General features: G+C 42.2%; 3 protein-coding genes across 7 annotated transcripts in view; 2 read left to right on the top strand and 1 right to left on the bottom strand.

Moving 5' to 3' along the window:
* The window catches only part of apbb2b (amyloid beta (A4) precursor protein-binding, family B, member 2b), a 92,188-nt gene extending 85,168 nt beyond the window's left edge, over nt 1–7,020 (bottom strand). For 4 of the 5 annotated variants that reach the window (XR_014569281.1, XM_083765692.1, XM_083765691.1 and 1 more), the window contains exon 1: nt 6,777–7,020. The gene's annotated coding sequence lies outside the window, so the exon portion shown is untranslated. Of the gene's footprint in view, nt 1–6,348; nt 6,524–6,776 lie in introns of those variants that run through there. The other variant, XM_083765690.1, reaches the window with a different exon arrangement.
* A 5,026-nt stretch (nt 7,021–12,046) lies between these two features.
* Nucleotides 12,047–13,521, top strand: LOC310858175 (cornifelin homolog; the record flags this gene model as incomplete). Its single annotated transcript, XM_083764277.1, has 4 exons — nt 12,047–12,126; nt 12,263–12,391; nt 12,541–12,677; nt 13,432–13,521. Exons 2-4 carry the CDS (start codon nt 12,265–12,267, stop codon nt 13,519–13,521), a joined length of 354 nt encoding a protein of 117 aa, XP_083620403.1. The 5' UTR covers nt 12,047–12,126; nt 12,263–12,264.
* Nucleotides 13,522–17,642: 4,121 nt separating this feature from the next.
* haspin (histone H3 associated protein kinase) lies at nt 17,643–26,660 on the top strand (the record flags this gene model as incomplete). The annotated part of the gene is made up of 12 exons (XM_083764467.1): nt 17,643–19,027; nt 19,449–19,614; nt 20,346–20,503; nt 21,251–21,439; nt 21,890–21,975; nt 22,836–22,898; nt 23,015–23,106; nt 23,269–23,348; nt 23,460–23,548; nt 24,371–24,513; nt 25,687–25,789; nt 26,468–26,660. The coding sequence occupies exons 1-12, from the start codon at nt 17,699–17,701 to the stop codon at nt 26,658–26,660; spliced, it is 2,691 nt and encodes an 896-aa protein (XP_083620593.1). The 5' UTR covers nt 17,643–17,698.
* Nucleotides 26,661–26,967: the final 307 nt, after the last annotated feature.

Raw genomic sequence — 26,967 nt, forward strand, 5'->3', positions numbered from 1 at the left:
ATCTTAGCATTGTTAAAAGGATCAGACTTTCCAGTGATGGCAGCAGTGATTGTAGACGCAATAGAGTACATACATGTTGCTCTTATCAACTACCAAATTATTGAATTACAGAAGACTCCATAACAAATCATACAGGTTGATCAAACCACGTTTGCATTCAGTGGCTGGTGTTTTGGGGCAACTGGTGACACCGATTAGGCTCTCTACTAGCCTGTGTCAGTCTCCTCACTCTCTGAGACCCCACAGTCTTCAGGGAACAACAACATGACAATATGGTGTTTCTACAAAATGACGGCAGTCAGAAAGATGAGTCAAGGAGGCAGTATGGTCTGAGAGTCAGTACCTCATTTTCACATTGTATGGCTAAATCCATGAACTCAGTGGGCTCACTGGGCCAATTAGAGAGAGTGGCACCTGTCTGTAGCCATGGCCTTTACAAGGTCTTTCATCACATTTCATCTCTCACTGTGTGTGTGTGTGTGTGTGTGTGTGATCAAAATGCGAGGCATAATTCCCTTATGCAGCTGAACAGAGCAAGATAGGGTGGGTGCATGTATGAGTGTGCAGTGATGTGGAAACGACAGCATCAGCAGCAGAAATATAATATATTGTTTATATTATAAACACAAGAAGGAAAAATGTGTGTGTGTGTGTGTGTGTGTGTGTGTGTGTGTGTGTGTGTGTGTGTGTGTGTGTGTGTGTGTGTGTGTGTGTGTGTGTGTGTGTGTGTGTGTGTGTGTGTGTGTGTGTGTGTGCGTGTGCGCCGGAGGGTTGCATGCATGCCGTCTTGTGTTATTTTAAAGTGAGAGAAACTGCTCCACCACACTCTCCTCCTTTCCACAGGTAATTTGTATATAAGGAATATCATACATACTGATGACCCAATCACAGGACCCCTGACATACCGATGACCCAATCACAAGACCCCTGACATACCGATGACCCAATCACAAGACCCCTGAGAGCTAGGAGACAGGACCTCAATGAGACCTGCCAGGATGAGACAGAATACATACTGCACGCACACGCGCGCACACACACACACACACACACACACTAACAAAGAGAGGAGGACATGAGTAACAACTCTGTGGGTGAATGAATGGAGACAGAAATGGAGGGATAGAAAGGCAGAAAGAAAGAGAAAAGGAGAGACAAAGACAGAAAGAGAGGAAAAACAGAGAGAGAGAGAGGCCCTATCATTCAGTCTCACACCCTACACAGGATGAACGGGGCCTCAGTGCTCCTTCACTGTCCAAACACACCTCACGGCTGTCTGCTCGCTGCAACAACAATGCAGCGCGACACACACACACACACACACACACACACACACACACACACACACACACACACACACACACACACACACACACACACACACACACACACACACACACACACACACACACACACACACACACACACACACACACACACACACACACACACACACACACACACCCCACTGATGACGGGACAATAACCCTATTGAGGGACATTGACGGGGGCCCGAGAGAGAAAGTGAGTAGAAAGAACAAGATTGACAAAAGGTCACACATGAGCACTCCATGCCCTCCCACACACACAATTCAATGGGCTTTATTGGCATGAGAAAACATAAGTTTACATTGCCAAAGCAAAAAGTGGAACAATACAATAAAAACTAAATGTATGTACAATTGAAAGTCAGAATCTTCAATAGAGGGTATACGCGTGACATCATCATCAAACCGTTATGCGGGAACGCCTACTGATTACCAAAAAACTACTTTCTGGCCTTGACAGCCCATACATCCAAACAGAAAAGTCCAATGTGATTGCATTAAACGACGTTAAATGATGCTAAACTCACTTTGCCAATTTTGTCATTTTTTTTTTAAACGTCCTCTCTTTCTTTATAATGGGAGAATTGGCACTCAGAGCCTAAACTGGTGACCACCAGGTGGCGCTGAAGGAGTGGAGTGCATCTGGGTCACTTTCTTTTAGGTGGTTGTAGAAATGAAGTGCTCTCTTTTTTCGTATCGTCCTAATTCTGCCCTGCATGCATTATGTTTTTCGCTGGGCCCGGAGAATGGATTTGCAGAATTCTGTGTGTACGGTCTCGGATTGGTGTTTATCCCATTTTGTCGAGGTCATAGTTTGCTTATGGTCCCCAGATCTCGCAACCATAGAGGAAATTGGTTCTATCACAGAGTCCAGTATTTCAAGCCAGGATTTAATTAGGATGTCTATTTTGATGTTTCTTTTGATGGCATAAAATGCCCTCCTTGCCTTGTCCCTCAGGTCCTTTACAGCTTGGTTGAAGTTCCCTGTGCTGCTGATGTTTAGGCCGAGGTAGTAGTTTTTTGTTTGTTCTATGGGATGGTATAACACACACACACACACTCACACTCACACTCACACACACACACACACACACACAATACTAGTAACTACTAAGGCATGCTCTGGCTCTGATCAAGATCGTTGGGGGGCCAATGCTGATAAAAAATTAACTGTTAATTGCTACAAAAGTCTAGACACTGGCTATCTCTTCTTAGGATCTTACATATTATAGTACCAACATGAGGACACTGTTTGATTAATGCCTAAATTATGCTCTGGCCCATGACAGTGTCGCTGGCCGAAAATAGCTGACCTACAAGCTGACAACGCATCAGATATGTGTATCCGCAGCACGTTGTGAGCTTGTAGGTCGGTTATATTCAGCGCACAACGACACAGCCGTAAGACAAAGTATGAATCAGCCTTAAGGTTGCCCATATATCCTAATATTGAGTATATATCAGCTGTATTACAATAATAATTCCTTCAGTATACCGTGTATATCACACAAATGCAGTATATGAGACAAATGCTAAAAATTACACATTTCAAATTTGGTCATCTTTCTTTTAAATAATCCAAAAAATCTGATTTTGTGATTTGTTCATTTAGCTGATCACCGGCGATCATGCCATGTGGAGTGAAAACCGGCTGATTGATATCGATAAATCGGAGCAGCCCTATTACGAAGGGTCAATTTTTACACTCAGAATTAACTAAACACTGAGGATTTTACTGTACAATACTACAAATAAGTATGCATATACAGGCAACTTGTTTGCTCAAGGGTGGGCCAGTGGTATTGTTTCACTGGGGAAGCAGCATGATGATAACAAGAGATCTCCCACACATATCTGATTGTTCACACACACACACACACACACACACACACCTGTTTTTTTCCTCCTCAGCTGTTGTGCACGGACTCACTCTAGTATACACAAACAGACCTGCATATGCTGCAAGGCATACAGGTCCCTTAAGGTGATGGTTTGGCAACTTTCCACCCCCCCCCCCCCCCCCCCCCCCCCCCAAACTTGGGCATGGTAACAACATCCTTTTGGGAGATATTGATATTGGTATGTAGTGTTATTTTGGAGTATTCTATCACACATGCTTGTAGATTCACACAGTGACAGTCATATAGATAGCAGAGGTTTCCAAACTTTTGAGCTCGAGGCCCAAACTACTGAAAATAGCAAATCTACAAGCTCACAACACATTGCGGTGCAACATGTTATGAGCTTGTAGATCTACTATTTTCACTAATGAAAAGTATTTTTTATGGAATTATTTTGAAAATGTGACAAAATGTAGGAAACCAAAAATAAAATGATTTACTACTTGCGACCCATAAAATGGGTCCGCAAGTTCGCAACAAACATATGGGTCCCGACTCCCAACCCAGTGTTTGGGAAGTGTACTGCTCTAAGTGTCTCCTTGCACTCAATGTGTTATGTGTGCATGACAAGTGTGTCTGGCTCCCTGTCTGGATCCAGGATGCATATCAATTCTAAGAGACTGTTCAAAGCAGCTTCCTAAACCTGGAAGGGGCCATGTTGAGAGTTTGCAGCTCAGCAAAACCAAAGCGCTTTTATAACACCAAAAGCAAAACAAACACACATATACCTACTATACCACACACACACAGACACACACACACACACACACACACACACACACACACACACACAGTCTGCAGTTCTTGGCCAAAAACTTGGCCCATAAATGTCCCAAGTCACTTTTTCCACAGTCAGCAACTCTTGATGTTGAATAGAAAACGCTAGACTGAGAGAGTGAGTGTGTGTGTGTGTGTGTGTGTGTGTGTGTGTGTGTGTGTGTGTGTGTGTGTGTGTGTGTGTGTGTGTGTGTGTGTGTGTGTGTGTGTGTGTGGAGGGATCGAGAGGCAAAGGGGTCAGAATAAAAACCAACTTATCAACCAAAGAGCCCACTGCAATTAGCAATGACATCATGTTCCAACTCAGCAGGCACACACACATTCATTCACGTACACAAGCTCACACATGCAATGCATCACGGCATGCACGCTCATGAGTACATGCACGCAAGACGCAAGCACACACACACCTTATAGGGCTGCGGCTATCAATTATCTCTACCAATTATGTTTTTGATTAATCAAGAAGCACATTCTAATGGAATAGTTTTATGTCAACGAATCAACATATATATATTTGGCTAAATTGATTGACAAATAGCGCAAAATTGCAGATCTCCGATATATACTGTATATATATATATTTCCCCCCCAAATTGATTAAATCTATTACTTTGATTAAGAGAGAGAGAGAGAGAGAGAGAGAGAGAGAGAGAGAGAGAGAGAGAGAATGACAGTGCACCATTTCAACAGTACTGTTCCAATACACTGACACATTCCGTCTTGTGGCACTAATGACGTCCTGAAACCAATGCCACAGCATAAAGCTTATGGAGAGTATAGCAACCACCACAGCCGTTTGGAGTTGTAAGTCATGGATGCTACTACAGTAGGTCTCTTAAAACACGGGAATGTGTTTCAAAGAGATAGCTGGCAACGCTGCAGCGAGACCACACATTCTGAGACATTGACAAGGCCTTGTTTCATTCACGTCGTACTGTGCGTGTGTCATCATTATTTCACCAACACATTCTGTAAATAACATACATCATGTGTCACATGCGATGGAAAGAGTACACTGGAGAGCTTAAGTGTGTTGCCAAGGGAGGACACACGAGAGAGTGAGATGAGTGTGTGACTCTGTGTGTGTGTGCGTGCGTGCGTGTCATGTGCGCGTGCGTGAGCGAGAGAGATAGGGAAATGTTATTGGTACACACACCAGAAACAGCAATTATGTCCTTGGTAATGGTGTTATTGTCAACAACTTCAGAGCAGAATTGCCTCTCCCAAAAGAGAGGCAGACAAATTGGATATGCTCTGTCATAAGCCATTACACACATTCTAAAAGTAAGTAAGGTAGGCACGACTAGACAAGACACCTCTCTCATCCCTGCCACACACGGATGCATTATGCAATTAATTGTGTATGCCAATTAACTGACAATGATCTAAATTCCCCACCAGTCCAAAACACAGGAAGGTCTTTCCACGTTGACTTTCTGGACTTTGGCCATTCTTTAAATCAAGAAACATAAACAGGCAATTAAGTGGCTCCATGTTTGTATAAAACAACCAAGCCCATTATCCCAGACTCACAGGCTTTGCAGCCAGAAATGACCTTGTTGGTTGGCTGGAAACAATTAAGTAACAGGGTCCAGCCAGCACCAATTCAAGTTGTAGTAGGATAACAGTCTACACACATTGTGCACAACTCAAGGTGCAGTAATACTCTACTGTATGCACGTCTGCTTCACAATGAACTGCATTCTTGATTGGCCTCTAGCAGCTCCACATTGAGAGATGGGTCAACAATACACAGGGCTAGATTGAGGTTGCAGCTGTGAATGAGAACCACAGGATGCAATGACAAAGTTGGCTAGCCTGGAACAAGAGGCTCTCTTTAACACCGTCTACACGGAACCGTTACATTACCCCACCCCGGCTCTTATTATATGGGCAGCTATGCTTAGGAGCTTAATACAACATGGTACATCAATTGAAATGAACGTATATACATGAGTTTATGTAGCAGTAATAACAAGTCAAACGATCCCAATGATCTTAGTATGATGTCTATCCATGGGTAACATGGGCCCATTCTAAAATGAACCAGACACTTGAGAAACGAAAACAACACAGCTAGGATTCCACCACTAGCAGCCAGGCCTTTTACAATAATTCATCTATGAATAAGTTTAAAGGAGCAAACGATCCGTGTGTCTCGCAAAGTTGTTCACCAATCACCTCATAGGCCGATCCATGACATTTACTTAAAAATCCAAGTGTGCTGCACATTAACCTTATAACAGCAGCACGGGACTGGACTGGACAGCCAGCCAGACAGACAGTGGCGTTGGCTAGTGGCTGGCTACACACAAGCCGCGCTAGTTCTGCAACGTTACCTGATGTATTCCTGCAATCACGACGAAATCTACACAGACTGTGGGGCTGGCATCATCATCAAAGCCACGACATTAATAGCCTACAGCCGAAAGGAATCGCGGGTCCGCTACATTCCTGTAAAGGAAAACATGGCATGTGTGTGTCGCAGCAGCAGCGACGCTTCGTCTCCTCCTTTACAACGCGGCGGCGACACAGAGAGAGAGAGAGAGAGAGAGAGGGGATTGGGGGGGGGGGGGCAGTGGGGCACTGCGTCGCCCTCCTCCTCAACAATGTGAAAAGTTAACTCAGTCACGTCTTATTTTTTTCCCAGTCCTTCCTGTTCCTGGGAATAAAATGACAGCCAGCTTCTTGCTTTTTTTTCGGGCCGTGAAAATAAATAAGCACAAATACACGCACCACCACGCACGCACGGCACTCACTCACTCACCTCCTCCACGGACTGACTGTGTTTGTTCACCACCACGTCCTCCTCCTCCTCCTGCAGTCCTCGAAGCGCTTCGGTTTATATTGTCCTTCCTCCCTTATTGTCTCTCTTCTCTCCGCTGCTTTCTTCTCCCTTCTCTCCTCTCTCTTCCAGAGTCACTAGATGCTGCTGTTCTGTTCTGTTCTGTTCTCTCTCTGAGAGTAGAGCGCTGCTCCTCCGCTCTGCTGCTCCAGTCCGGAACGCTCCGGAAGCAAACCCCCCGACGAGGAGGGATAATCGCCGATCTACAAGCTCACAGCTCGTCGCGGGTGCGCCGCGCCGTGGGCTTGTAGATCGACGGTTTTCGGTGCGCGCGACACCACCGTACGACGACGATAGGCTATAATAAAAGGCAAAGCAATCTCCCCATCTTTTTTAGGTTAATATCGTTCTTTCTGTTTTATAATGAGTAATGATGACATTATAACATTTAATATTTCATCTGTTGTTACTGTGTGTGTGTGTGTGTGTGTGTGTGTGTGTGTGTGTGTGTGTGTGTGTGTGTGTGTGTGTGTGTGTGTGCGTGCGTGCGTGCGTGCGTGCGTGCGTGCGTGCGCGTAATGCATGCACGTAACATAAAATTTAAAATAATAATTAAACAGAGAAAGGTGTGTGCATGCGACTGCCTGCATGGAGGCTGCTGTCATGTTGAGGAGACCGCTTGCTAATAGGCCTATACTAAAATACATGGCCTATTTTCAAGCCTAAGTAGCCAATTATATTTAGCATTTTATCAGTTGGCCTAAAAATGGGGATAAAAAGTTATAATGTCATCATGTATGGTATAGCCTAATATAGCCTAGATCACATTTTCAGATAATAGGCTAATGTTAAATAAAGGCAACCGCTATATAGGAAGCAAATGTCTGGATTATTGCAGGCTATTATAAAAGCACTATACATGCCATAAACATATAGGATAAGGCTATACCATCCTTGCCTATCATGCTTACAAATACCACCACCCTTTCAGTGGCAGATTGGTATCTGTCTGAAAATAATATTCAGGATGAAGGTCATGAGTTCTCTGGTCTGCATGAGGGAGATGTTCTGGAAAATGTCAAGGACTCCCAAATTGCTATTTATTTGGCCGTGGACCCTCATCTGAAAAGGTTTTGTGCCATGAGCCCCCAAAAGAGAATATTCAGTAATAAGTAATGGATTCAATATACTTATTTTAATCTGCTATTTTCGAATAGCTGAAGAATTATACCAACAGAGATCTGAAGAACTGACATTTGAAAATAGCCGATCTACAAGCTCACAAATGTGTCACATTGCGACAGATTTGTGAGCTTGTAGATCTGCTATTTTCAACATATTTTTATACATTTGATAACTTGAAATGGAAAATGAGTACTTTTACTTTTGGTACTTTATAAGTAGGCCTGGCCTATCGTACATTTTGATGCCAATACTTTTGTAGTCTACTTTCACTCAAGTACATTTTGAATTCTGTGTATTTCTATATTGCAGTATTGACTACTTTTTCCACCATGGCTATTTAGTTGTAAGAATGGTATAGCCTATGAACATGGCAGGGGCTATGATGTTTTCATAATAGCCTATACACATTTCGAACGTATATCAAGCGGTGGTTGCCTTTATGTTTATAACATAGCCTTAGGTATTGTGAAAATGTAGGATGTATTATGTAGCTAGGCCTACTGATCAATACAGCATAGTAGTGTAACTGTACCTTTGTACCTTTTTGCAAACTGTTTGCAAACTGTTAATAAAGTATTCAATCAATCAATACTTAATCATGCACTCATACCGGTATAGTTCTACTTTATGAATATACATATTCATAAATATTCAGTTATTATTATTATTCTTTATTAATTTATTCTTTATTATTATTCATTCATTCAGAGTAGGCCTACTTTATGGATATACTATAGTGTTGTGTTGCCAGAAGATCTCCACCTGAAGCATTTAAAGACTTATGAATCTATTTAATTATTCACTGTCTGCACACCATTATTTATGAATAGTTTTCCCTGCACTACAATTGGTACATCTTCAGGAAGTGGAACTATAGCCTGAAGATTGGTAGGCGCCTCCTTAGAGTATATGGCCCCTTTGCAGTGACCCTGTAGTGAACAGTGAACTGACTTGGGATGCTTTGTCCTTTGAATACCCATAGTCCATGGTAAAGGTTAACTTTAACATATACATGCTCTGATAGACAGACAGACAGACAGACAGACAGACAGACAGACAGACAGACAGACAGACAGACAGACAGACAGACAGACAGACAGACAGACAGACAGACAGACAGACAGACAGACAGACAGACAGACTGTCTTCCAGACCATAGGGCATCTAGTGAATGCATTATTCAACCATAGAGATTAATTCAGCTGCAGTTTGAAAAAGAAAAAAGCCCTGAAGCCCTGAGTGTCAGGATCTTTGGCTGTGGTTGTGCCTGGACAGATGCATTATAAAGTGAGTTCTTAAGTACTCTGGCCTGTTCTTGTTTCTTTAGATGTCTGTCCATTTCTCCTGGACAGTGTCTAGGCATAAAATATTTACTTTCAAGGTAATGCCTCTCTCTCTCTCTCTCTCTCTCTCTCTCTCTCTCTCTCTCTCTCTCTCTCTCTCTCTCTCTCTCTCTCTCTCTCTCACTCACTCACTCACTCACTCACTCACTCACTCACTATTGATTACGCCCCTCCAGTATATTTTGACAATGCAACCAACTGAGCACTTCAAGGATCCATAGGCCAGTGGTTCTCAAACCTTTTAATTTGAAGGGCTCCCATAACTCTGTGGTTCTATACCTCAGAGGTACAGACCTGTAAGGGTTCACTTTGAGCAGAGGTGGAAGTAAAAGTCCGGAAATCGAAGTTTCCTTTAGTAAAACTAAAAGTAGCTACCAAAAGTAAAATACTCATTGTGCTGATTTAGAATGTCCCGTTTCAAGTTCAGGCAGGACAACTCAAGAATGGATGGAATATATATTTATTGAATATAAAATAAGCAATATGTTTATTATGGTTTGGGGATGAATTGGATCTGCTTTTTAGGTACTCAGATTAAGCGCATCAGTCCCAACCATAGGGATTCCGAATCCCCCGTACCTAAACAGCAGATCCAAAACGACAGGTGGTAGCTGGGGTGGAGGAGGGTGAGAAGCAAAAGTTTAAGCAGACAGCAGCACAGCAGTATGATAGTATCTGTGCAGCAGAAAACAAGCAAGCAGATTAAATAGTCGGTATGAAGATGGAATGAGTGTACGATTGGATGAAGTGAAATGGTGAATGATAACGTGATGCTGAGGATCAATGAATGACCGGCAGCAACTGCACTGAGTTTACTGACTGAACTTGGTCTGCTTATTATGTCTGTGACAGGCGCAATGCTCATTTTTCAAATTAATGTATAAATCTTTTGAAAATATCTACAAGCTAGATCGGCTATTTTCAAATGACCGAAATGTGTATGGCTGAACTTAAGTAGTGTATGTTTTGTATAATAATCTTAATCTACTATTGACTAAAGTTTTAAAATACCGGCAGTGGAGTCGATAGAAGTACAATATTTGCATTCGAGACGTAGTGGAGTAGGCTAGAAGTAAAAGTATTGGAAATTGGAAGAAGCTACTCAAGTAAAGTACAAATACCTCAAAATTGTACTTACGGTAAGTACAATACTTGAGTAAATGTACAAAAAAATAAGTTAAATTCCACCACTGACTTTGAGAACCACGTGCACTAGGCTGACTATAGGAGCTGACTAGGAGCTCCTTTCCTCTGTGTGTCCACTGACTCAACTCTGACCCCAGGACACCAGAAAAAAAACACATAAATAATAATGTGATGTGGGGGAAGAAATCTAATCAGCTCCAGTCTGATGCAAAAATAAACAGCTGCCCCTCCTCAAGCCAAACAACACTGCAGCAATAACTGAAACGCTCTGCTCTATGTATTTTAGATGAACGAGGACACCTGGTGGCTAAGCTTATGTACTGCATTATCATGTAGGGCTGTGTACTGTGTAGGCCCCCCAGGTTTAGGCCCAATCTTGTACTACTGTAATCAAACAAGGACCATTATGTACATGATGGAAGTACATCCATGTTCTTAAAATGATATTATCCACTAAAGAATCACACATCACACATCATGATCATTATTCCTCTTTCACCATTCTCAATTCAAACATTATTGTCCCCTTATTAGGGCAAAGGTGTTTGCAGAGTGGACATTGCACGACACCCATACCTGCATACCATTAATTTGTGTATACGAGATTAAGTGTGTTAGTTGCCAAAAGACGAAGAAGCAGCTGGCCACTCCATATTGGAGGAGACATTAGGTTGTCTACTCTACTGCATGGTTCCCAAATCTTTCAGGTCGAGACCCAAAAGAGAGATTAGACGTTTGCCCAGGACCCAAACTAGTGAAAATAGCAGATCTACAAGCAGCACAGCACGTCGCTTTATACTCCCAAAATGTATACTCTTTGCATTTCATGTTCTCTTATGGGCTCCCTGGCACAAAACATTTTCAGATGGAGGTGTCAAACACATGTCAATATTACACGTATATGGGGTTGGTGAGTCTCTTGACATGAAGAAGTTTGAGAACCACTGCTAGATAAAACAGAGAGATAATGTGAACAGAGGATGGCTGCGTCATCAGCAATAATATAATAATAATAATATTTAATAAAATATGGATGAGATGAAAGACAGATACTTACTCATCAAATTACATAAAAGATAATGCTCAGTTTCTGTTCTCCATAACTGTCAAATCCCAGCTGACCTGAAATCTGCCAGAACTGTGTGTGTGTGTGTGTGTGTGTGTGTGTGTGTGTGTGTGTGTGTGTGTGTGTGTGTGTGTGTGTGTGTGTGTGTGTGTGTGTGTGTGTGTGTGTGTTTTTAAAATGGTAAGTACTACATCCGTTTATACATTTGTTTTGGCCTTTGATGTTACACACCCTGCACCTAAGGGTGAAGCCTAATTCAAAGTTGCACAAATAATGTGCGATATGCCCACTTTGTACTTTTCTCCACTCCAGTGATAACAGTACCACGTTATCACTGTGTAGGTGTGCACTCTTTTGAAAGATCTAAATCTGAAATCCTCCACGCCCCAAACTCAAACATTTGACTTTTGCCTGTACAAGGTATTCATATAGCCCCAAATGGAGAGGCGGATATTGGAAATACCAGAACACTATGCACCAGAATGGTATAGGGTGTAGGAGGGTATAAGAGTTGAACACTGCAGCTGTGCACTCCCATTTGCGGATTTTCAGAAAGCATCTAACTAGCTCTTGGAAAATCTAACATTCACAGGTAAGGAAATGGAGAAAACAATACTGAACTGTGTGTGTAGTGGGTTGTATATTTTGAACTAAAGGCCTATAATTTTTGTACCTCATCAAATCTCGTCTTTCTCTCACAACGACACTTTCCCCTCATCTGTTCATAGCCATGACATTCCAGTTAAACACGATCAACTCACAGCCTCAGGTCTCCGGCACAAGCTACAGTATTGCATCGCCTGGCTCATCAGACTGGAGTTCAAATGTGTGCGACTGCTGTGAAGACTGTGGCATCTGTATGTCTTAAATAATCTGTGTATGAAGTATGATGTGTGAGTCCAGTTACTGTACATATGACACAAGTGTGTGTGTGGGTAAGCAATAATACAGTGTCGTGAATCCAATGAAATAACGGAATATATGAAATAAGGATTTGCCTCTCCAGGTCTCTGTGCGTCACTTGTTCCCTGTATCCTGGCCATCAAAGTGGCTCAGGACAATGGGGACAGCTGCTGTGTTCCCTTCCTTCCTGGAGCCATGATCGCTCTGAGGACAAGCATCCGCAACAGATACCAAATCAACGTGAGTGAGCTACTCCACAAATGAAATTATCTAAAAGTCACTCATTTGGGTGATTATATAAGGACACTGATGCATATTCTGAAGATTTTAATGCCATGAAAAATAATATTTCGTTTGTAGCAGGGAGTATAAAAATACATGTTCCCAATAGTCATTAATCATCAATATAAAATGAAACACGGTATGTCAAATTGAGTCAAGTTGTGGTGTAGAGCACGGGTGTGAACATTGGCATGAGTGTAAGAGAGAGGTTTTTTCTTTTTAATTATATGGAGATTATAGAAATGACATCCTGCATATAATTCTACAGTCATTCAAACTCGTATAACTCTGACTGGGAGGTGAGTCTGGCCGGGAGATAGGTGGGTTATTGCTTTTAGTCTAATGATCATTACATCCTGATGTGAAAGGAAATATTCATGAAGATGAAAAGAATAAAGGTTGTTATCGTATGGACAATCAGAATATATTCCATTTGTATGTGGCATCATAATTGAACTTAATGTTGATATGGCAAAAAAGGTTCATGTCACTTCATGTCAAAAAGGTTGCCGACCCCTGGTGTAGAGTAGCAAACAATGAGTTGGAACCCATACTGTGGGAGATAAAAAATCTCACACAACTTTTGATTTTCTCAACAAAAATAAATCACCATTCTGTGCTTTCATCGTTTTGTTTGCATTTCCCAATAGTGTGAAGTTAAACTAAAATTGACAGGCTTGTCACTAGTGAAAATACTTCTGCTTCTCCTCAGGGTTCTGTGTGTGATGACTGGATGATCATGGCCTGCCTGCCCTTATGTGGACTGTGTCAGTTGGCACGAGAGCAGAAGATGAGGGGATGATCAATCAAAGGGAGGAGTTAGTTAGTTAGTTAGTTAGTTAGTCAGCTAGCTAGCACTGGACCAACTTTCTGCCTGAATTGACAATTATTAATGCAATGACCTTTGAAAAGAATCCACTGTATTTAAGTATAAATGCATTCTTAAATCCCAGAGATGTAAAAACATGAAACACTCTTTAGTACATTTTATTTAGCTTTGTAGATTAAGTCATTTATTTGCACACATGCTAGGTGCATAGGAGAGAACAGCCAACATAATGAAATGCAACATATATTCAGCTTTAAAACAGCCAATTTGTTTTTCCAGAAGGATTTCTTTTTTCTTTTTGAATTCAACCTGTGGAAGGATTTTGGTTTGCAACCGAATTAAAGAAAATCACTATACTTTCAAAACGTTTGAGGGATGCCAATTAATCTGATCGTAATGTCTAGATCTAGAAGTAAGACAAATACATTTTTATTCAGAAAGATAAAATAGATTGTGTAATTTACATATAATAGGCTACATCACTGGTTCCCAAACATTTCTGTGTATGTGTAAATAAAATTGTTGCTATTATATTATTAATATTATTGTATTATTTATTATTGTATTATTATTGTATTGTATTATTATTGTATTATTTATGTACATATGTGTACAAATATGTACATGTGCTTATATGTTCATATAAGTGCATATGCACATATATGTTCAGGGGGTCCAATTTCATATGCCACATATATGTCTAACATATAAGTTTCATATAAGTCCTTGACATGTTTCTGCTATATGAAAATGGTGCTGGTGTTGAATATTGTCTGTGATATAGCTTAATTGAATTGCACTGTTTACAGCACTTTAAAGAAGACAATAGGACAATGACCAGGCATTCACACCTAGTATCATCCCTAATCAGTGGGATTGAGCCCATGCTGTGAGTGTTTATAGGCAGGAAGTGACACTCTGCCTTCAGATTCGATTCGATTCAGATTTGTGGGCACAGTCAGTCAGTCACCTCCATGGTCACCTCACAGCCACACACAGCCTCATATTGATGGACGTGGACCTCTCTCAGACTCAGTGATGTTGTTCATCTGAGCCAGCAGGAGGCGGTGTTTGGTTTAATTGCCATTGTTGCTTACGGCACCGCTAGCATGGTTTCGTCCAGGCTTGTCGTTGACTCGACATCCGCTATGATAAAAACAAGGAGGAATGTGACGTATTTTATTTGAATGCGAAGCGGGCCGGTGTATCCGATTTGGATGAAATCAGATCAAAATGAAATGACGTGTACTAGGCGGGAGGCGTATAGTCTGGTGCCTAAAGGCTAAAAGTCGGCAACTGATCATTTATTTCGCTTCACCAACGGTTAACTTTAAAGTTAAAGATGAACCGAGGGAAGGCGGTATTCGGACGGACTATGAAGACCTACCGTAAAGCCACTTGCAGTTTGTCTGCTGCTGCTTGGCCGCCAGACGCCGACAACAGACAGCATATCTTTGACAGCAGTGCGGCTGCAAACTCTTCGAACCCCTCCGTCTGTGTAGAACCCACGGAGAGGAGGTATGTTGTTATTTATGTCAGTCACCCTTTTTTAATTTAAATGATCAACTAGCCCCATATGTTCCCTCTCCCTACGCTCATTCTGTAGCTCGGAGCTACAGAATGAGCGAAGGGAGAGGGAACATATGGGGCTAATGATCCACAGGCACAGTTTGATATCCAAAGGAAGCATGGCTATCTTGAACTTGCCCTTTAAGTTCCGGTTCTCGGCGGTGGCCAGTGGGTGAGGTTCCATGATCATGAAGAGTGCGTGCTCGAAAATCTAGTGATTGGACATTTTATTTCAGTAGAATCAGTACATTTCACAGTATGTATAAATGAATTGGAACATTTCAAACGAAAGCACAAGTCAAATTAGTCAATACAAAAACTGTTACTGGTACTGTCTGAAACCATGAATGATAAAAGCCATGATAAAAGATAGCTCTGGTCCTTTAAAGACAAATATGGGCTAGGGTAATGAATTTAAAATCAGACTTCTGGCTGCCATATTTGTCCAAAATGGCCACTGATACCCCAAACTGTGCTGCTTTAACAAGTGTTCAAATGTGTTACTGTACACTCAACTAAGTTAAATTAGCTCTCAGGATTTTACAGTGTGTCCCCCTCACCATCCTCTTCTTAAACGGTTGTTATTTATTACAGAAAGAAGAGTACTGTCTGCAGTAGAAGAGTGCGCACTACTAAGAAGAAATCCGTAGTTTCCTTGAAGGAGAACTGCGAACCTTCTAAAGCAAGGTGTGTATGCCGTGATTGGGGCCTTGGGCACTGCATTATGACAGCAAGCATGGAAATGTCGGATGCATATGCCAACAACATGTGCAGTCTGTTAAGTCAGTTTTACATATTTTGAAATGTTTATTGATGATAATAAGTAAGGTATTATTGGCATTGTCCTGTTAACCACTGAGTGTAGTATTACTTATCAGACTGCTAACTTTGATCCAGGCATCATGTATGAAGTTCTCTGTGACTATGACTAATGGGAAATAAATCTATTTGTCTGCGTGTGAACAGGAGAGGTAACCTTGTGTCCAGGCAGGAGCGTCTGTTGAGGAGGAACGTTCAGCCGGCCAGTGAAACCTCTTCTTCAAACTCGGCCATGTCTGCCAGCTGTTTAGAAGTAGAACTGAAGCAGACCAGGTGTGTTATATCAGTGATGATTCTCAACCTTTTCCATTTCAAGGACCCCCAGACCACAGACCTCAGGTTGATACCATTTCTATCTCTGGAAGCTGGAAGACTTGTGGAACCCCAATGTACTGTGTGTGAAATCCTCAATGTTGACTCAAAACGTATACAAATGGATGAGGGGTCCACTTGGTTCCATTTGTACATGCAGAGTTAAGTTTTCTATATAGTCCACCACCAAATAACTTTTTTTCAGTTTTTAAGCCACGAAGAAGGGACCTTCTGACTCCTCCATTCCAAAGACTAATAAACCAGCAAGGTCTGTATGAGGTGAACACGGATGGGGTGGACTTGAGTTGCATTATACCAGCATGGAGACGTTGGATGCATGTCCCTTTACCCATTTAGACCTGATTTTGTTTTTTTTACTGCTTTTGTGTGACACACTCGTATGGTGAAGTAGGGCAGTGGTTCCCATACTTTTTTGGCAGTGTGCCCACTGTTACCTCCTGACCTAGCTGACTCACCCATTGTATTGTCTCATTGAATCTGGCCGAAAATGACGGCAACAACAAAATGGCGGCAACGATGTATTTCAAAAATCTAATATGACGGGGATGATTTCCCATATTGAATGGGTTAACTCTGTTTAGCATATTTTTTTGTTTAACATGTTTATTGACAAATAAACATGTAACAATCTTAATAGTTGAAAGGTTTATATTTAAATATGACACGACACGGCACAAGCCTAGATGCACAACAATACACAATCTCTAAATATAGCCAGCAGCATGATTGTAAGCACACTAGCCAGATGAAAACGGGTCAGTGCCTTCTGTTAAGTATACTGTACACAACTGACACTGCCAGATCAGCAAGATGTTATCATAGCGTTTACTTTAGAGTGAGATTGTACATGACTCTAGTAGTTTAGTTTTATTTAGATTGTACGTGACTAGTAGTAACCTTTCCAGTATTGTTGGGGAGACATGCAGTGGTGCAGCAGTTCATGCAACTGTACAGACACCGGTTTTTAAATTGATTTGATTTGTGGGTGGAAATACACCAATCATCGGAGTTCTGCATTTATTTATTTATTATATTGCCTTCATCTACTACAGTATCACATGAGCTTGTACTGATTGTAGATGGTACTAAAGTGTGTCCGCTGTCCAGGCAATATTCTTAATCTCCTATCTGTCTCTCTTGCAGTATGGCCCCGCCTCTTCCTGCCCAATTGGTCAGCCAACGTAGGGGACCCTGTAGCATTGTAAGACCATCTCTCATTCAATATGCTTATACCCCTCTCAAGTAAAACCAAACATTACTAGGCCAAACTAAATGGATACACTTTGTTGCCAACCACTTGAATGCAATGGCGAAACTGCATGGGTTTTCTGAAAATACATCCTTGTGTCCCTCGCAGGCCTCGATGCCCCATCCAAATATCGACTCTTCTGGTGAATTTGTGCTGGGAAAAGGTGTTTCCAATGCCAAAATGCCATGTAGACGCGAGGCCAAATTGAACTTCAGTCCTGAGAGCTCTGTGAATGACACAGTCCAGAACCATAGAATATCCACCATTAAACGTGTCTGCCAACAGAGCTCCATCAGCGAGGCTGAAGATCAGACCTTTGGTCCATACCACAGGAAACCCCTCTTCTGCTCCACACCCTCCTTACAGCTGGTTGGAAAAAGGCCAGGTGTATCTGCACCAGTATCGATGTTGGACTTGTCAGCCCCAGAGGAGCTGGTCCCATCAGAAGACTCCTTCTCTCCACCCCTCTCTGCCCCACTCAGGGAGCCTGGCTCTGGGTGTAAGATGCCGATCATCACAGAGGCTCCAGATATGCACGAAACTCCAAGTGTGATCCTTATTTCTGATGACTCAGACTCTGGCTCTTCATACAGGTCTTGTGAGACAAGTGGTGACGGCAAAAATCCTCTGTCCGTTTCCAGAGAATCAGAGATGCTCATTCATGCTCTGAAAGACATGTGTTTGAGCAAGTGGTGCCAAGTGCAGCTGGGGAGAGTGGACCTCCCTCAGACCCCATACTTTTCATGTTTGGGCTATTCAAGCTCAGCCTTGTGCCCACAAACCACTGAAGAGTCACAAATGGTGGAGCGTGGTCAGACTGAAAACCTCCCAGACCGGCTGTGTCCTGGACCGCCTTGTCATGTAACTGACTGTTCAGCGTCATTACTTGATGGTCAAAGCGTTTATCCGTCAGAGTTGATAACTGACACATTTAATCATTTCCTTTCAGTGGATACTAGCCAATCAGTGGCCCAATGCGACTCTTCAGACACTAAATCTTCAGTCACAGATGTCCACACCAGTAGCCTTTCACACCAGCAACAGGTCAGTAAGCAAGTGCCAGAAGACAAGGCAGCAATGATCGTAGCCAAGCTGAAGGAGAAATGTCTTGCTAAGAAAAGTACAGTTCTACTGAAGAGACCTGCCTCGACACGATGGACTGGAGCTCACGGACGCGGCATGCACTCTGAGCACACTGCAAGAGAAAACGGGTCCACTCATTCCGAGGACATGACCACAGACGCTAAGGAGTGTGTGCGGAATCCTAATGAACGTCGTCCCAAAAAGTTCTATCGGGCTGCCAAAGACACGAAGAGGCGAAGTGTGTCAAGGGGCCGGACTGGGACGACCAGGAAGGCGTTTGTGAGTGGTCAGAGTGTGAGTCGCTGGAGAGACAAAGGCAATGCCAGCGCAGCTGGTTTCCAGAACCGGCATGCACTAAGGGAAGGAAGCAAGGCTGGGGACTGCAGCATTACTGAACTGTTGTCTGGACATCATAATGAACCCAAGGTGACAATGCCACAAGACACGCATACACAAATAATGAACCCAAGGTGACAATGCCACAAGACACGCATACACAAATAATGAACCCAAGGTGACAATGCCACAAGACACGCATACACAAATAATGAAACCAAGGTGACAATGCCACATACAGACACAAAAAGCTTAAAGAATGGTACTGAACTTAAACATCATTTAGTGTTTACACACACTGGGTTGAACATAACACAATTAACACATGGGCAAGTGTGTTGAAACTACAGATTGTTTGCACCGAATTAATCTTAATAGCAGCTACAAAACGACTATTGAGAGTACCCTTTGCTCTCACTCTACTTCTTTTGTCATGGAATACTACAATACGATGGAGCGAGCACATCACACGTAAACTGTAAACGGTGATTTTTATTTTGTTTGTCTTCAGGTGGTCAATGAGGGCCTGCTCCTTGGCTCTGGTATGGTATTCTCCACTCCGGTCAGAGCCTTGGCCAGCCACCTGGACCCCTCCTCTCTGCTGGCAAACCTAACGCCTGAGACGCACACCTGGAGCCACCTGAAAGCTCAGCTCTCTGTGCACCGCAGGGTTACAGGTACCGGACACACACCACATCATGGATTAAAGTTCTCAGTCGTCACCACTGATTTCAGTCATTCGGATTCCATAGAAACCAGCATGTCTGGAAGCATGTTGCGCACCTAAAATAGCCGATCTACAAGCTCGCAACACGTCGTGCAACGTGTTGCGAGCTTGTAGAGCGGCTATTTTCTGTCATTAGTTTTAAGATTAAATTGTTGTTGTTAAACTAGCAACAGAATACATGTTCAAAAGCATCTTCCATAAATTGATATGCATTTGGCTTTCTCACTTACTGAGGCCCATTCCACAAATGCCTTCTAAATCGGTAGTAATCGCACAAAAAAATGGCAGATGTACAAGCTTGCATCGCGGCACAACTGCAAGCTTGTAGATCTACTATTTTTGAATAGCCAACACAAAAATCTAAAATGACATGGATGCTTTCCTGGTTTTAATGCGTTTATAAAAAAAACTGTGCCAGGGCCCCCATTTAATTAGAGATGTGTCAACAGTTCTTTAAAAAAAATAAAAAGGCTGATCTTGTGATCATGTAGATCAGCTATGTTCAAATAGCCAAAAAATAAAATGTGGATGAAATGTTTAAACTGTTCTGGGGACCGTCTAGGAGTCGGACCCCTGGACATCCCCAGACCCCACTTTCAGAACCACTGCTCTAGATGGTATAATCTTTATCATTATAAAGATCATCATTGTTATATTTCCCTTCCACTCTCTCCATCCTAGTGAGGATTACTCCTAGGAAGCTCCAGACCTCTATGTTGGAGTCTCCTGGGAGGGCAGGCCTGGTCGACGGAAACATGGATCTATATGACATGCCCGTTAAAAGTACACCATTCTCCAGACGGCTCCAGTCACGACTGCAGAACAGCAGTCCTTTTCTGGTAAGCATACACAGCTACACCGGCTGCATAGCACATACATGCATAAAGATATCTGTTATCAATTATTACTAGTAAATCTAAATGTTTGTTTTCCCTGCTTTAAAAAAATAAAACTGAAAGTTATTTGTATAGGATACTACACATCCGTCATTGTGCCAAATGTTATCGTTTGATTTCCCAAGTTCAGTTAAAAAGTAGTAAAGAATGTATGCATTGACTGATTTGAGCAATACAACCTTATGTTATTTAGCACATGAATCCACCAGGGTTTTATTTGAAATTTCTGTTAGAATTGGATACTGACCAATATGTGAAACTGCCCTATACAGCACAGACAAATAAATGCACACAGGTAGGGTTGTCCCGATCCGATGTGATCGGAAATCGGGGCCGATCACGTCATTTACAAATAATCCGATCGGGAGCAAAACAAACTGATCGGGACATCTCTAGTATCAATATTATATCCAAATAATATTAGACTGGATATTGTTTGTGATTTAGGATATTGTGATATACCCTAAATCAAATGATCAGAATCGGATCGGGAGCAAAGAAAACGTGATCAGATTCAGGACATCCCTACACACAGGCTTATGTTTTTACATGCTCGAATAACCTTATACCTTTTTTAATTCTTAGTTCACATGAAAACAGTGGAAAAACATTCACGTCTGTTTTGGTGTATTTGGTCATGTGCTGATCATACCTAACCAGCTTCCTCCCTGCTCCCGTCTTCATGGTCAGAATATAAGTGAGGGTGCCGAGCTGTCCGATGCAGAGAAGGTGTATGCAGAGTGCAACCAGCAGGGGGCTCTGTGCTGGGAGGAGTGCATTCTGCCTGGGCGTCTGAAACGGTGCAAGAAGATCGGGGAAGGGACCTTTGGAGAGGTTTTCTCCACCGTCGATGCTTCTGGGGACACCGTTGCACTCAAGGTGTGTATGATGCTGTAGGAAGACTAAACTTTGGTTTTATAATCTTCAACAGGCCTTCTAGTTCAGTGGTTCTCAAACATTTTAGCCTGTGACCCAAAAGGGAACACTTTTCTCTCCCCGGGGCTCAAACTAGTGAAATAGCATATCTACCGGTATCAAGCTTGTAGATTGGCTAATTTCACTACTTCTTAAACATGTTTTCATTTTGCTTTTTCTTTATTACTTCATGACTTCTGGGGAAAAAGGTTTTCAATTTATTTGCTTTTTTATGTTTTAAAATCAAATGTAGGTCAAAACAAAAATTACAAAATGTAATAAAAAATATTACATTTTGTAATTTTTGTTTTGACCTACATTTGATTTTATAAATTATAAAAATGACCCACTGTTTGGGAACGGTGTTCTAGTTGTGTGTGTGTCTCTCATAAATGACAATCTTTGTCTTGATAGATCATTCCGATTGAAGGCAAGGAGAAAGTGAATGGAGAAGAACAGAAGACATTTGGAGACATTCTCCATGAGACGATTATCTCCAAGTAAGTAAGATGCGGTGAACTTAAAGCTACCATTTCACTAATGCTTGCTCAGGGGCTTAATTGTCTCCTGACCATCGGGTCAGAGATTAAGACTATTTGGGGGTCCTTGCCCTGAGTTGGCTTACTGATGACATGCTGAAATCTAATAAAACTCATCCAACAATCTCCTCTGCCCTTGGTTTCCTGTCTTCCTATTCCCAAAATGCATAAAATAGGCCCTCCACCGGGCCCGCTGACCATGTGGTCTAGGTGCATGCCATATAGGCTTTAGCCTGACAGCGTGTTGTGTGTTCGAGTTCCGTTCATGACGACCTTTGCTGCATATCTCTCCCGTTCTCTCTCCCTCTTTCCTGTCCATCTTCACTTGATACTCTCAATATAGGCAGAAAAGCCCCCAAAAATCTTTAAAAAAAAAGCCATCCACCAAACAAAAAGGCAGCTTGATGTAGTTGTCAATCAAAATGGGGGTTTGTTGATCCAGTGGCTATATGAAGCTACCAGTGAAATGGGCTGACAATTAACTGTTGAAACGGCTGAGAGTGGGCCTATTATCTTGGCGCTGTGAGGTGGAAACCTTGTCAAACTCGCATGTCACGATGTGAGCGATGTGATTGATGTAGATCTATTTTCTCTACTTTTATGACGGGTGCACTTTGTTTGAAGGATCGAGGAAAAAAAAAAAAAAGTTTAAATGTGGAGATGCAAGGTTTCTGCGCAAAACCTGTCCTTGGCCTGGGATTCCCTTGTATTCTGCATCTCTTTGGGAATATTCCTGGGAAAGCTAACAATGTAACATTAATTCAGTGCCAACTCTCATATTGGATTAATGACTAACACGTCTGAATGTTTATTCCCTCTAGGGAGTTGAGCAGCCTGAAAGAGAAGCAACACAACCAGACGTATGGCTTCATCCGACTCCATGGGTAAGAACCCTTCTCTCCTGTCCTTTCTCCTAGTCCCTCAAGTGCTTTGCCCTGTCAGCTTTTCCTCTAGTGGTTTTGTATGCAGATGTGACATGAGGTGCCTTGTCTCGTTGCAGTGTCCATTGTGTAAAAGGCAGCTACCCTGCAGTCATGCTGAAGGCCTGGGATGCCTTCGACCGCCAGAAAGGCTCAGAGAATGACCGACCAGGTCAGAGGGGGAAATATGTCTTACTTTTGGGTTGACACATACACTTGGATGATTAAATAGTGCATTAATTTATGTTTAAGTTCTGCTCGAGAGCAAGGATATAACGAATAAGACTTCATTTATTTGTACATTGCATTTATCTGTCTGTGTTCTCTTGTACAGACTTCTTCGACGATGAACAGCTATTTCTGATCCTGGAGTTTGAGTTCGGTGGCAGTGACCTGGAGAACAGCAATGGAACGGTAAACCCTCTAAAGACACTGAATCAATTATTCCAAGACTGTATTCATTCATTGTTTGGGATATATAACACGGATCCAGTCTTTAATGGTTGTCAACCCTGTGTCATGAAGCTGTCCTCTCTGGCGGTGGCGAAGAGCATCCTCCACCAAGTGACCGCTGCACTGGCTGTGGCTGAACAGCAGCTGCGCTTTGAGCACAGGTAGTGTGCATTCATTCATTTTATTGATTTAGTTATTTATTGGTTCAATTATTGTTCAGAATTGTTAAAAAATTATCACATCCGTGTGAAGTGAGGTGTGCTCTTATCATCATACATCATTGATCATGACGTAAAATAGACACTATGCCTATTTGCTCAGACACTATGACGTACAATTCTCTTTTTCATTGTCAATGGGAATTTAATGTTTGTTTAAGACAAAGTTTGTGGATGGTAACCAAAACCTGTATGTAGGAGGGGCTAGTGCCCCTCAAAATCACACCTGTGTAAAGTGACGGGCACTCTTATCATCATACATCATTAAGCATCACATTCCGTGCTCAGCCAATCAAATCATCACAAATGTCATTCCGGCCTTCATTTTTCTGCCCTCACTTTTATCTTCAATATGTACTTTGCTCAGCCAATCAAATCATCGCTATGGGTTGATCAGCCAATCACAAGCCAATGTTTTACAGTACCCGGAAAGGGTACTGTAAGCATACTTCTGCGTCAAACGCCTAGACCAGGCATCTTTTCGGATTTTTAAACAGCTGGATGAAAATGACGCTCGTACACGGCTGAAACTTGACGCATCGGCAAAAAAACAAACGCTTTGCAGATGTGTCAAGTTGCAGTTGCAGCTGCATGCTAGTGTCATTTCCATCTTGCTGGGGGCCTCCTGGAAGGCTCGACCGCACTTGAGAACCACTGCATAGTGCATACTTGTGTGCGTTTGTGACTATTTGTATGCTTCATTACTTAAGTGTGATTGCCATTGTCTCCTGGTGTCTCATCCCCCTGTGCTGGTGTTCTCTCTAGAGATCTCCACTGGGGCAACATATTAGTAAAGACCACCAAGGAGAAGTCAGTCGGCTTCTTCCTCAATGAAACGGAGCATTCTCTGGACACCAAAGGGGTGCTTGTTCGCATCATCGACTACTCTCTGTCCAGGCTGGAAATCGGTCAGTTGGGTCATCTCACTTTTTGTTTCTGTTTTTATATGGTGAAAGGCTTGTGCATTTACAATTTATAATTCAGGCAGATTTATCATTTTTGTAGACGTTCCTTTTTTAGATCGGAGTAAAACCATGGTCATATAAATGGTGTTCAAACAAGAAACTAGGACACATCAGTCTGCTCTGGACAACCTTCCCTGTAAATACCTTTCTTAGCACTTTTCTGTGACAAGATCTGATGTGCATACATTACTGCCCACCAGTCACTGTAGACTAGAGACTGGGTTCAAATCCTCCATGGCTTTGCCGGACACTCCAAAATTGTGTTAACCCATTTAGACCTGACGTCGAAATAAAAAAAATCAAAGATTTGTGCTGCATTTTCACGATTTTTCAAAAATAGCAGACCTACAAGCTTGTAGCATGCCACTCGGTGGCGTGCTATGAGCTTGTAGATCTGCTATTTTTCAATAGCTAAAGTATAATGCCCAAAATCAAGAATTGTCAACCTTGATAAATGTTAAATTAATTATTACATTATTAAAATTAAATAGAGGCTCTTACATGGCTAATTCCACTACTACTTAAAGGACCACTTCACCACTTTTCAGCCTATCTTCATATAATAGGTCCTCACTAATAATCATGAAAAAATGGCGCAAATCTTTTTCTACTCGGTCTGTGTTTCATAGGAGGGCTGTGGGCAGTTCAGTCTTCCAGTGACATCATCGATGGGGAATACAAGCTAATAGAAACTGCAGGCTTTCTAGTCCTGAAAAGTTGCAATGCGAAAATGGAAGCCATCTTTCTCATGATAATGAAAATCTAAACATTTTGTAAAAAAATCTTGTTTAAAAGAAGAATCTGCCTAATGAATCGTTAAAAAAAAATCGTGCCATTTTATCATGATTATTAGTGAGGACCTATTATATGAAGATAGGTTGAAAAGTGGTGAAGTGGTCCTTTAAACATTTGTTTTCTAATTTATGGAATTTCTTTTGTTGAGTTTCTTCACAAAATTACTGAAAGATCATTGGATTTTGTGTTCAATTCATGAAAATCTTATTTCTTTAAAATGTTTTGAAATAATAAACGATGTAGGAAACAAAAAATAAAGGGACCCATACAAATGTGTCCGTGACCCACTGTTTGTGACCCAGTAATATGATCTCTGTTCAGATGGGTTGACGGTGGCATGCGACATCTCTGAGGACGAGGAGCTCTTCATGGGCCAGGGAGACCATCAGTACGAGATCTATCGGCTGATGAGAGAGCAGAACGGGTCAGTACTAGTGTCTGGTTCCGCAAGTATTGTTTTAGCTTCTCTGGGTATAAACCCATTTAGACCCGAGGACGCATCTGTGTCACCTTATAGCTTTTAAACTGTTGAAAAATAGCAGATCTACAAGCTTATTTTTTTTTAAAGATTGTGAAAACGGTGTGCAAATCTTTTTTTTTATATACCGGTGTATATATATTTTTTATTTTGTAACCCATTTATGGGGGACAAGGGGAGAGCAAAGGACTTGAACTCATGCTTCCTTCATGCCTGAGTGTCCAAGTTGCTCCTTTACACCTGACAGGGGGGAGTTTCCCTGGTTGGACGTAGCGCGTGGAAGGAACACGTTATTCCAACCAGTTCCTTTCCCCTCCATCAGGCGCCCTGGCTGGCCAGGGGGAGGCAGTTTAGTGACCAGGATTACTGCATGTTTTTTGTGAGGGTACCTACCCTAGGGGACACGGGGAGAACATGCATTTTTTGCAACATTTTTTGCTCATGTTTGCTTCTGGGGGTCCCTGAAACAAAATATTTTGAAATGGGGATCGGCAGCTAATTGTATAAAATTGTGGGGCTCCCAGACATGAAAAAGGTTTGAGAACCACTGATATAGAAACATACATTGTGGGGTGTGTGTAAACATCCACCAGAAAATGACATGTCTATGTCTCTACCCCCCAGTAACAAGTGGGATGACTACCTGCCTCACTCAAACGTCATGTGGCTCCACTACCTGTGTAGCAAGCTGCTCTCCATGAAGTACCGGGTTCAAGGATTGAGGGCCAAGAAGGCCCGGGAGGAACTGGACCACATCCATGACAACCTGCTGCAGTACCGCTCTGCCACAGAGGCACTGCAAAGCGGATTGTTTTGATTTGAACGGCGGGTCTACTCCAGGTCTGCTCAAGAGGGGGCGCGACAGCCGACAACGCAAGCGTTGTTGCCCCTCGACTTCTCCATGCGTACAGAAAAAAAAAGAATGCAGGTCTCATTGGAAATATAGGCGAGTTATATCTCTTCCCATTTGAAAGGCCCTTAAAGATGGAGTGCCACAATTTTTGTGTTTTTCATGTGTCTATGAGGTGACAGTACTTCATTAGACACCCTGTCGTTTTTATGTGCAATGGTGTATTCACTTTTTACAAATTTGTTTTTTGTTTTCTGATTTCTAAAGAAATTAT

The sequence above is a fragment of the Protomyctophum parallelum genome (assembly GCF_964188405.1).
Source record: "Protomyctophum parallelum genome assembly, chromosome: 5".
NCBI lineage: Eukaryota > Metazoa > Chordata > Actinopteri > Myctophiformes > Myctophidae > Protomyctophum > Protomyctophum parallelum.